The following is an 11751-nucleotide window of genomic DNA, read 5'->3' as shown; positions in this document are numbered from 1 at the left end:
AAAAAAAAAAAAAAAAAAAAAAAAAAAAAAAAGAGTCATCAACAGCTCTTATTTCTGTGTAAAATATATATATATATATATATTAATTTGATATATGAATATATATATCAATTTGACACATGACCCCTAACTGAAGTATCAAGGTGTCTGCGCGCGGCTTACCTTGGGATGGTTCAACAATGACAACAACAAACAGATAAATCAAATATGGCAAAATACTCACAACTGTCAATCTAGGTGATGGATATATAGGTCTTTATAAGTCTCTTAACTTTTGTGTGTGTTTGATGTTTTTACAATAAAAAGTTTTTTTAAATAATGACATCTTATATTTAGACATCACTTTTCAATTTATAAGGGCCTTTTAGAGACAAACAAAATAGTTTTATCTTCATAATGGCCCTGTTAGTTAGGTCAGATATAGTTGCAGTATAGTCATTAAAACTAAGCCTCAGACATTTAACAAAATACAACAAACTTTCATGAAAAAAGCTCTAAGACAAGTAGGAATAGAGGGAAATTTTCTCAATATGATAAAAGGCATTTATGAAAAACCCACAGGTCACATCACAGAAAGACTAAAAGCTTTCTCCCTAAGACCAAGAACAAGACAAGGATGTCTGTTTTCACCATTACTATTCAACATTGTACTGGAAGTTCTAGCCAGAGCTGTTAGATAAGATAAAAAAAATAAAAGGCATCCAAATTGCAAAAAAAAAAAGGTAAAGCTATTTCTAACTGCAGATAATATGCTCCTATACATAGAAAATCCCAAAGAACCTAGAAGAAAGCTACTAGAGCTAATAAACAAATTCAGCAAAGTTTCAGGGTACAACATCAAAATGCAAAAATCATTCATTTCTATAAATGAGCAATGAACAATTCTCAAAGGAAATTAAGAAAGAAGTTCTATTTATAATAGTATGTAAAAGAAAAATACTTCAGAATAAATCTACCCAAGTAGGTAAAAGACTTGTACACTGAAAAACTATAAAATATTACTGAAAAAAAATAAGGAAGATATAAATTAATGGAAAAACGTTCTATGTTCATGGATAGGAAGACTTAACATTGTTAAAATGTCAGTACTACCCAAAGCAATCTACAAATTCAACACAATACCTATCAAAATTCCAACAACCTTTTTTGCAGAACTGGAAAATCATATTCTCACATTTATATGGAATTACAAGGGATCTTGAATAGCCAAAACAATCTTGAAAAAGAAGAATAAAGTTGGAACACTCATATGTCTCAACTTTGAAACTTACTACAAAGCTACAGTAATTAAAACAGTACGGTACTGCCATAAGAAGAGACATATAGACCAATGGAATAGACTAGAAACCCAAGAAATAAACCCTTATATATATGGCCAATGGATTTTTGAAAAAAGTGCCAAGACCATTCAATAGACGAAGGACAGTGTTTTCAACAATTGATGCTGGGAGAACTGGATATCCACTTGCAAAAGAATGAAGTTAGACCCTCACCTTACACTATACACAAAAAAGTGATTAAAACAGATCAAAGACCTAAACTTAAGAGATAAAACCAAAAAAATCTTAGAAGAAACATTGGGAAAATCTTCATGTCATTGGACTTGGCAACAATTTCAAGAAGATGATACTAAAAGCATAGACAACAAAAGAAAAAATAGATAAACTGAACTTCATAAAAATTAAAAACTTTTATGTATCAAAGGACACTCTCAAAAAAGTGAAATGACAAACTAAGAATGAGACAAAATATTTACAGATCGTGTATCTGACAAGTGATTAATACCTAGAAGATACAAATAAGTCCTACAATTTAACAACAAGCAACCCAATTCAAAAATGGGCAAATGGCCTAAGTAAACAATTTTCCAAATAAGACATACAAATGGCCAATAAATACATGAGATAATACTCAACATCACTAGTCATTAGAGAATGCAAATCAAAACCACATTAAGATACCACTGCACACCTACTAGTGTGGCTATAATCAAGAAAACGGAAAGTAAAGTGTTAGAATGCAGTGAAATTAGAACCTTTGTATATTGCTGGTAGGAATGTAAAATGGTACAGCCACTGTGGAAATGGTTTGGTGGTTCCTCAGAAGTTAAATATAGAACTAACCCAGCAATTCCACTCATAGGCATATATCCAAAAGAATTGAAAGCAGGAACTGGAACAGATATCTGTACATCAATGTTCATAGCGACATTACTCACAATAGCCAAAAGGTGGAAACAACCCAGGTGTTCATCAATAAATGAATGGATAAGCGAAATGTGGCATATACAATGGAATACAATTCAACCATAAAAAGGGATAAAAGTTTGATATCTGCTACATGGATGGACCTTGAAAGCATGATCCTTAGCAAGATAAGTCAGACACAGAAGAACAAGTATTGTATGGTTCCACTTATATGAAGTACCTAGGAGAGGCAAATTCATAGAGAGAAAGCAGAACAGAGGTTACCAGGAGGCAGGAGGAAGGGGAAGGGGGGATTTATTGCTTAATGGGTACAGAGTATACATTGGGGATGATGAAAAAGTTTTGAGGATAGATAGTGGTGATGGGCACACACAGCACTGTGAATATATTTAATGCCACTGAATTGTACACTTACCAAAAATGATACACATTATGTTATATTCATTTAAACCACAATTTTTTAAAAGCATGTTTTACAAAGTTTCATAAACACCAAGTGATTTGCCCCAAGCCATACAACTAGTAAGAGGCAAAGCCAACATTCACTCTCAACTTTTAAATCTCCATAACAACAAAAGACAGAGTATGTTAGCTGCCCAGCATTCAAACAAAATCTAATTGTTTTGATTCCCTAGGCTCTCTCCAGAAGCTCATCTTCTAAACCAATCAAAAAGAAGAGTAATCTACTTTGCCTTCAATTTGATATGAAATCTCCATTACCATCAGATACTCTCTCGCTTCTGCCTTTAGCCCAGAAAGGTGAGAAAATAGTGCCCCACACACTGACACACTAGCCGTGACTAAGAAAGCAGGCTCTGGGGTCGCATTCATATCCTGGCTCCACAATTACACTCTGACCTTAGGCAGGGAACTTAACCTCAGATGGGCCAGTTTCCTCATCTGTGAGATGGGAATATCATATAAGTACTTATCGCATAAAGTTGTTAATCAAATTAATTAACACATGCAAAGAAAGCACTTAGAACAGATCTTGGCACACAGTAGAAAAAGAAGGCTTCTACCTCCTTCTCCTCCTTGCCCCTTTCCTCTTCCTCCTTTCTCTTCTTGTATCAACATTATTAACACTGAGACTCTGCAAATTACCTGTGAAACAGTCATTTGCATGTTACTTTGCCCACTGCAAAGCCAGACATCTCCAAATAAGACATCATGAATTCTCAGGGTGAAGTTCTTCCTCCCAAGAGTCTGCTGTGCCATCACTTCATAAGGTCCACCAGGCTTCACAGGATCCAGTACCACCATCCAGCTATTAGAGTGTGCTGAAACAATAACAAGGCTCCAAGAATTAATCAATCAATCAACTAAAGTGAAATTAAAACCCAATCCTATCATGCATCAGATCATTTGTGGCGATTCCCAGCTTCTGTGATGAACTGGATTCAAAGCTATGAAGATTGGCCAAATTTCAGACAGGTCAACAGAAATAACAAAAGCAGCAGCGTAGCTATCTTTAATCTGTACCAATCCCTCCTTACTTTTAATCAAAGCATTTACAAGAAAAATAAATCACCCAGTTATAATCCTAAACGAGGACAGACAAAAATACAGAGATTAAAATTCAAGGGAGTTTAATACAAAAATATAAAATAGAAATTCTTCCTATACCATCCAACTATCAATATTAACCTAATCCTAATCTAACAGATTTACCCAGTGCCCCAAACTAACTTGTAAGTATCCAATCAAATGTGAGCACAGGTTAGAGAAAATCACTTATCATCTGAAACTGACTTGATGGTATCATCCTTGTCATCAACCCCCCAACTCGTCGTCCCCCTGTTGCTCTCAGGGATTAATACCACCAGTGGTTCTGGGCTCTCCTATCAACAGTTAAACAGGTGACACATAAAGAAGTAGTAGGAGGCACATAAATTAATCTCTCTTTGAAGAAGATACTGAGACTTGCCCAATTAATTATTTTCACAGAGTTATCCACCAGACTTAAGGTTTTTGAATGCAGTTTGGGAGATGAAAAGCTATCCAAGACCCTATTTCAGAAATTCATAGCATATTCCTTAGGAACCACCCCCCTACCACCTTCCCACCTCTCACCCACGCACACCACCACCGCTGCCAACATCATACTCGGAAACTTAAGAAAAATATCTTCCAAGTGGCAAAATTATGCCTAGGAGAACCAAACAACAGGAACAAAGTTGAAGAAACGAGAGGGAGAAAATAGACAAAATAGAGAGATGATTGTTTTAAAATAAATATTCTTGGACTTCCCTGGTGGCACAGTGGTTAAGAATCTGCCTGCCAATGCAGGAAACACGGGTTTGAGCCATGGTATGGGAAGATACCACATGCCACGGAGCAACTAAACCTGTGCGCCACAACTACTGAGCCTGCGCTCTAGAGCCTGTGAGCCACAACTGCTGAGCCCATGAGCCACAACTACTGAAGCCCACGTGCCTAGAGGCCGTGCTCCACAACAAGAAGCCACCACAATGAGAAGCCCGCACACCACAACGAAGAGTAGCCTCCGCTTGCCACAACTAGAGAAAGCCCACGTGCAGCAACGAAGACCCAACGCAGCCAAAAATAAATAAATAAAATAAATAAATTTTTAAGAAAAGAAATTTATTAAAAAAATAAATATTCTTGGCATAATGCTGAAGAATATGGACTGATTTATAATTTGTGTCCATCGGATCAATGTAAATTCAAAGGGAAAAAATCGCAAGAGCTGGAAACGAGGCATCCTAAGGTTATTACACCAACCAGAAAAAATTAATTATAAAAAAACTAGCCAAGTGCCTACTTGTGCCAGACACTGTGCTAAGTTCCTCTTAATCAGTAAGAGCTAAGAAGAGAAGTCCAGCCTCACGGCAGGAGATTGGTAAAGGCTCAAACCATAAAGGATTGCTCAGAGTCCTGTGGGAAACATCCAAAACCCTCAGGCATCAGTGAAAGGGCACAGGTCGCTCCTCTCAGAAGCACAGCTGACTGAGCCTGCTACTCCGATCCCTGCGAGGTCAATTAAGCCCAGGACTAAATGTTCGCTATTGCTTTTAACACCACCCATAGTCACAGACATCAACATATTAAATGCAGAATTCACCTAAAGCAGAAAAATCACTGTTTTGGAAACAGTGGGCAGCTAGTACAGATTGTGTCGCACAGGTGTGATGTGCTCCGTATGGCTCTCTCGTCTGAGCAGGCAGACTCTCCAATCTGTCCCAACCACAGCCTTGCCAATGTCTTTCCAGACTTCTTGCACTGACGTTGTTTACTGGAGCTCTGTCCTCCTGCCACCAACATTACTCATTTGTGATGATGAGGTCAATCCCTAGAAAACCCAGGACAGGACTATTTTTGAGCCTTCTACTACTGTGCAAGCTATTCCTAGTCACTGCTGTTAATTAGGTATTTACATTTAGTCTCCATCCAGGCAATATGGCTGGTGTGGAAAAGCGCCTTCACCAGAGCTTCCGAAAAGCTTTGCTGCCCAGCAAGAAAAAGACAAAGAAGGAGGGAGGGATGTTGGGGCAAAACAGGGCAACACCATCCTACACCCGGAGGATGAGCTCCCTCTAGAGCCTAAAGCATCTGAAGAGAGCTAGGCATGGAGATCTGAGCCTTGTTCCCCAGGACTGCTCCCCCGCAGGAAACTGCTCCACTTCCACCAAGACTTCCTTCTGTTCTAGTCCTCGAGTTCCTTTAGTTTCTAGCTCTTTTCCTCTCCCACTTCATAAGAGAAAAACTCTGACACGAGAATGAGTGTTAAGTAAAGTTAACTGCCACGCAAGGCAGGGGAAACCAGCTCCACTACAGAGGGGTTATTAATGGTCAAAGTAACTCAGAAATAATTTGTTTAAAACAATGTGGATTTACTGCCATGTAAGTATCAATATATACAAAGGAGAGCGGCCCTTGTGAAGACTGTTTCTTAGACTCAAGGCAAGGGTGGGACGTTTCACAAGGAGAATTATTTAGGCCTTGGTCTGTCCGTTAAGGACCGGCTGGTGAAAGTGGAGCTGACCACAGGCCAGTGACGTCCAGTTATAGATTTCAGAAACTGTGTTGACCCACCAAGTCCATTAGGTTGAGTCCAAGCAATAAAATTGAGTGACGGGACTTCCCTGGTGGCACAGTGGTTAAGCATCCGCCTGCCCATGCAGGGGACACGGGTTTGAGCCCTGGTCCAGGAAGATCCCACATGCCGCGGAGCAACTAAGCCCGTGTGCCACAACTTCTGAGCCTGCGCTCTAGAGCCCGCAAGCCACAACTACTGAGCCTGCGTGCTACAACTACTGAAGCACGTGCGCCTACAGCCCATGCTCCACAACAAGAGAAGCCACCGTAATGAGAAGCCTGTGTACCGCAACAAAGAGTAGCCCCCGCTCACCACAACTAGAGAAAGCCTGCGAGCAGCAACAAAGACCCGATGCAGCCAAACATAGATAAATAAATAGATAAATATTTTTTAAAAACTGAGTGACAAACCACAGAGTTAAAGGTCACCATCCAGCTGGCTTCTGCTGAGCTGGATGGGCTTTTTGAGCAACACCTGCTCTGGTTCCTTCCTCTGGGCCCCAATCACTTGCTATCTTGTGACATCTCTTACCGATCCGGGCTCAGGTTTCTGTAAATGCTCATTTTTGTTGCATTCAAACCTCTGCTTCCTCCCGTTCTTTCTTCTTCTATCTAGAAAGATTCATGCCCTTCCTTCATTGTACAGCCACTGAGAGCGTTTACCAGGTGCCGGGCACTCCATCAAGTAAATGGCAGAGAGTAAACCCCAGTCCTCCTGGGTTATACTGACAAGAAAGCCACGCAGGCTGACTGGGGCTTTGTGTTTTCCTGCCCAATGGTTAGTGTATCTGGTGGCCTATTTCTCACTGTCCTTCTTCTCTTCCTCTTCCAGCCAAGAGCATAAGTTAAGAACTCTCTCCATGTTCTCTCCATCTCCCTGACCAACCCCACCTCAAAATGGAATAAACAATCAAAGACAAAAAATTAAAAGAATTTGTCTAGAGACATGATTAGTCATGAAGTACATCTTGCTATATTTTCTCTGCTATTCACATCAGATGTTAATTGTTTTTCAGGTTATTGTGCCAAATCTCAGAAACCAAGAAGAGAAAAAGGAAAATTATCCCACAACCTTTCCCTTCCCAAGAGAGAAAACCTAGAGCTGGAAGCGGCCCTGATCACCTCTTCCCCCACAGAAGCCTGGTACTTCACCAGCTGCAAACGGGTCCACTCGTTTGTGGAAGTGACCTGGAGATAAAGAAGGCCTTACTGCCCAAACCGCCCCTGCCTGACCTGTATTATTCTGTAAAAAGTTCATCTCCACCACCACCAAATATCAATGTAAAAAAAAAAAAGCTTAACTATTTTTCTATCAATAAAACTGTTGATGCAAGTTACTTAAACTATAGCTTGCTATGGCAGACACACCCTAAGGGGACCCCCAGTGAGTCACACTCTTGTATAGTCCCTCTGCTCAAGTGCAGGCAGAATATATGATTTGCTTCCAATCAACAGAAAATGGCAAACGGGATAAGATGCCATTCTCATGATTAAGTTACATTACATGGAAAAGATGAAGGGGTCTTGCAGATATAATTAAAATCCCTAATCAGTTGACTTTAAATTAATCCAAAGGGAGATTATCCTGGGCGGGCCTGACCTAAATAAGGTGAGCCTTTAAATAGGGTCTAGCGGTCAGAGATTTGAAGAAGCAGAAATGCTGCCATGAATTCTACAGGCACAAGGAAATGAATCTGCCAGCAACCTAAGGGTGCTTGGAAGCGAATCATTCCTTAGTCGAGCCTCTGGATGAGAATGTAGCCCAGCCAACACCTTGATTTCAGCCTTCTGAAACTCTGAGTAGAGAACCCAGATAAATGATGGTCAGGCTTCAGATCTACAGAAATTGTGAGATAGTAAAAGTGTGTTTGTTTTAAGCGCCTATGTTTGTGGTAACTTATTATATGGCGCAGAAAACTAGCACGCACGCTAACACTGCAACCAGGAGATTTTAAATTTTCTAAGAGGTTTAGGCCTTTTGTATTTTCTATTTACCTCAATCATGACAAATTCAGGCAGATACGCCTTCAGTTTATCACCTACATGTGCATCCCCATGTGTGTCAAAGTGAGAGGATATAGACTATTTGCCCCAATTTTACTCCTTGTGTCTGAGAGAATCATCATGCATCACTTGACAACCCGGCTTGAACAGGCCCAGAACCTGACCATATTCCAAGTCATCCCTCAGGTTTTAATTTTCCCAATGCTTAAGTGTCAGTCTGCTGGACAAAAACCTTTACGTTGTTAAATTCCACTTTGCTGTGGGCACCTAGGGGATTATAGGTAATAAGTTAAATATTAACAGAGATAGAGAGTCTGGCTGAAAATCCCAGAGTCATCATCAAAACTTAAATAGAAGTCAACCCTTCAATATGCCCTACAGTATCTCCTTTGAGAAACATTTTCTGCACTGCCCTGTGAAATTTCTTACATGTCTATCTCTTTTATTCCAAATAACATTTTATCCATTTTTCTTCATGGGCAAGACAGAGCACGCTGTCCACTGAAGTAGGTTTGTGGATCTGTATAAACCACAGTACCTTTCTTCTCTCCCAAGCCAGTGTGGAGAGCCTAACAAATAGATCTACCCACCACCCCACCAATAACAATCTCTTTTCCTGTAAAATTACCTCAAGAGTCCACGAATCACTTGGCTCCCTTAAGTTGCTGCTGGATATTTTAACTCCAAACGAAGCATCACTTTGCAGTGAAGCAACTGAAGCATTACTTGAACCTAAATTGCTAAATGTGAAAGGACAGCATGAGACAGTGAGTTCCTGGAGGGTGGGCACATTCTTCTTTGTATTTTCTAGGGTTGCTAGCTCAGTGTTTTATACATAATAAGCCTTCGGTTGATGTTTATAGAATTGAACTCAAAATAAGTGAGCAGGTTCACTATCACCGTAAAGGAGAAGAGGGGCTCATCCCCTAATTATTACCTTTTATTCCTTCTCGTCACCACCTACCCTCTTGTCTCGTCTCTGGACACTCCAAATATTGGCCCTGCAACAGCCATGAAAGGGAAAAAACTAAAAATAATGCATAAGAATATTTTTTAAAACTGAAATGCTATGTATTATGTGTTTTCTCTATTTCTACGACACTGTACAGTCTCTGTCTCCTAAATATTTACTGGTAATGCTATTTTTTAGCACTAAGGAAAAGAAATCCTATTTATTGTTTTTAAACAATTACATCAATTCTTTAGATCTCTAAATCGATGTCTTTTTACTGAGAGCACCACTATCTGTACTCCGTACTGCTCATTTCTGAGATGGACACAACACAAAAAGAAAGCACTGCTAGTCTCCTGAATTCTTCATTTTCGGTGTATCCTACAAGTCACCAATAGCATTTAAATCTAACAGAGAACAACTTCTCAATCAGCTTAAGCTTCCCCTTCAGGTCTCTGAATTTCACCCAATAAGCTTCTTACCTTAAAAAGACTTAAAACCCAAGAACTAGAAGCACTTACCTTGCATCTATGCCTGGTACTTAGTATTTCTTAATGTTTGCTGAATGGAAATGAATTATTAAAAGTCTGCACCAGCATCTGGATCGCTCTGGATTGGATATCAGTCCCGTATATTGACAAAACGAATCAGGTAATCCTTGTTTTCAGGGGCCAATAAAATTTCCACAAGCTTCGCTGTCACATATATATTCAAGTCCCTATCAAACCACCAGCCTCCACCTTAACTCCACCCCCCCAGAGAAGCCTCCTCACCTGACTCTCACCTCAACATCCCATAGCTCCCTAGTTACCTCTAACTAAGATACAACCAGGTCTCCACTTGACCCAGCCCTGAACACACCTTCCTGCATCCAGTAACTCTGAGCTCCTCCCCACGTTATCTTATACATCTTTCTCTCTCTCTCTCTCTCTCTCTCTCTCTTTTTTTTTTTTACATCTTTATCTCTTCTAGACACAGACTCCTTTTAGGACGTCTCTGCTCCTGAAGCCTGCTAACTGCTAATTCTCACCTATTTGAGAATTAGCCACTATTTGGGGTCAAGCCTTCAATGTCTATTGCCTAAATATCATAACAGCCTGCTAACAGGTCCCACCACCTCTAGTCTCATGCATCTCCAGTCCTTCTTCCACAGTGGTGCCAGAGTAATCTTTCTAAAACACAGATTGGACTGTGTTATTTTGCTGCTTAAAATCCATCTATCCAAAGTACGGTGCACGCTCCATAGCAACGACAAACTAGCCTCCCTACATTTCCAACCTTATCTCCTGCCATCCACCACCGGTCACACACCCCAGTGGTCCAGAAAAACCAACCTGCCTGTCATTCCTCCAGTGACCCAGGCTCACTCACGCCTCCATGCCTTTGCCCAGGCTATTCCCTCTACCTGGCTTGCCCTGCTCACCTTTCAAAATAAGCCTTAGGCTAAGTTAATTTTCCCTATTAAGCACTCCCATAGGACTCTATACTTCCCAATTGTGGCACTTACTACACTTAACTGTAATTGCTTCTTATTTTTCTGTCTCTCCTCAAATCCATAAGCTTCATTAGGGGAGAGACCACATCTGTTTTGCTCATCACTGCATAACCAGTGCCTGGCATGGTATCTGGCACTTAGTAGGCACTCAGTAAATATTTGAGTGACTGACTAAATATAATAATAATAATAGTAACAAAAATAACAACAGCTAACACTTCTTCAGTACTTATTGTGTGCCAGGCACTGTTCTAAGTACGTTAGATATGTTAATTCATTTAACCCTCACAATAATCCTAAATATTATTATTATCACTGCTATACAAATAAAGAAATTATGACACAGAGATGTTAAATTACATGTTCAAGGTTATATAGCCATTAAGCGACAGAGTCAGGGTCTGAATGGGGATGGTGAATTCCAGAGCCTACGTTCTTAACCCCTCCTCAATACTACCTCTCTTTTATATATGATTCAGTTCAAATGTCACCTTCAGTGGAAACCTTCCCTTACCATCCAATCTGAGTTAGATGTTTCTCTTCTGTATCCCATGATACCCCATATCCACCTCCAGCAGAGCACCTATCACACTGCACTACATGGCTTGGTGTCTATTCCCATTATTCCATGAGCTCCTTGAGGACAGGGACTTTGACTTGGTCTTATTTTTCTTTGTATCCTCAGTGCACATGGTAAATACTCAAAGAACTTTTATGGATGGACCGATGGATGGATCGACAGATGGATGGATAACCTGAGCTGGACTATTAGGATTCATTTTCAGATCATCCAGCAGGTGGCAGAAGAAGACAAAAGCTGAGCGGAGGATGGCCTGTCTTACCTTTCACAGTGGTCACTTTCTTCATGATGGTTTCCTGATCTTGGCACAGAGTCACTGTCACTGTGGCTCGGGATACTCCATAGCCCCAAATCACTGCCCCTGCAGGCTCCTTCTGCAGCACCATGTAATTATCGATGTAGGAAGCAAAGCGAAAACCAACATCTAAAAAATTTAGCAAACACTTAGGAGAGC

General features: G+C 40.3%; 1 protein-coding gene across 3 annotated transcripts in view; it reads right to left on the bottom strand.

Annotated features, from left to right (window-relative positions):
* The window catches only part of SIAE (sialic acid acetylesterase), a 34018-nt gene that overhangs the window by 18613 nt on the left and 3654 nt on the right, over positions 1-11751 (bottom strand). Inside the window, exons 1-3 of one of the 3 annotated variants that reach the window (XM_027081950.1) lie at positions 11560-11670; positions 9208-9297; positions 3312-3487 (exon numbers count right to left, since the gene is read on the bottom strand). In XM_027081950.1, the coding sequence (XP_026937751.1) occupies positions 3312-3470 (159 nt within the window). In that variant the 5' untranslated portion in view covers positions 3471-3487; positions 9208-9297; positions 11560-11670. Of the gene's footprint in view, positions 1-3311; positions 3488-8898; positions 9166-9207; positions 9298-11559; positions 11722-11751 lie in introns of those variants that run through there. The other 2 variants (XM_027081949.1, XM_027081951.1) reach the window with 2 other exon arrangements.

The sequence above is a fragment of the Aethalodelphis obliquidens genome, unplaced genomic scaffold (genome assembly GCF_003676395.1).
Source record: "Aethalodelphis obliquidens isolate GAN/ISIS:26980383/991018 unplaced genomic scaffold, ASM367639v1 scaffold46, whole genome shotgun sequence".
Taxonomy (NCBI): Eukaryota; Metazoa; Chordata; class Mammalia; order Artiodactyla; family Delphinidae; genus Aethalodelphis; species Aethalodelphis obliquidens.
The sequence above is the reverse complement of the archived record's forward strand: the minus strand, read 5'-3'. Positions and strand labels throughout refer to the sequence as shown.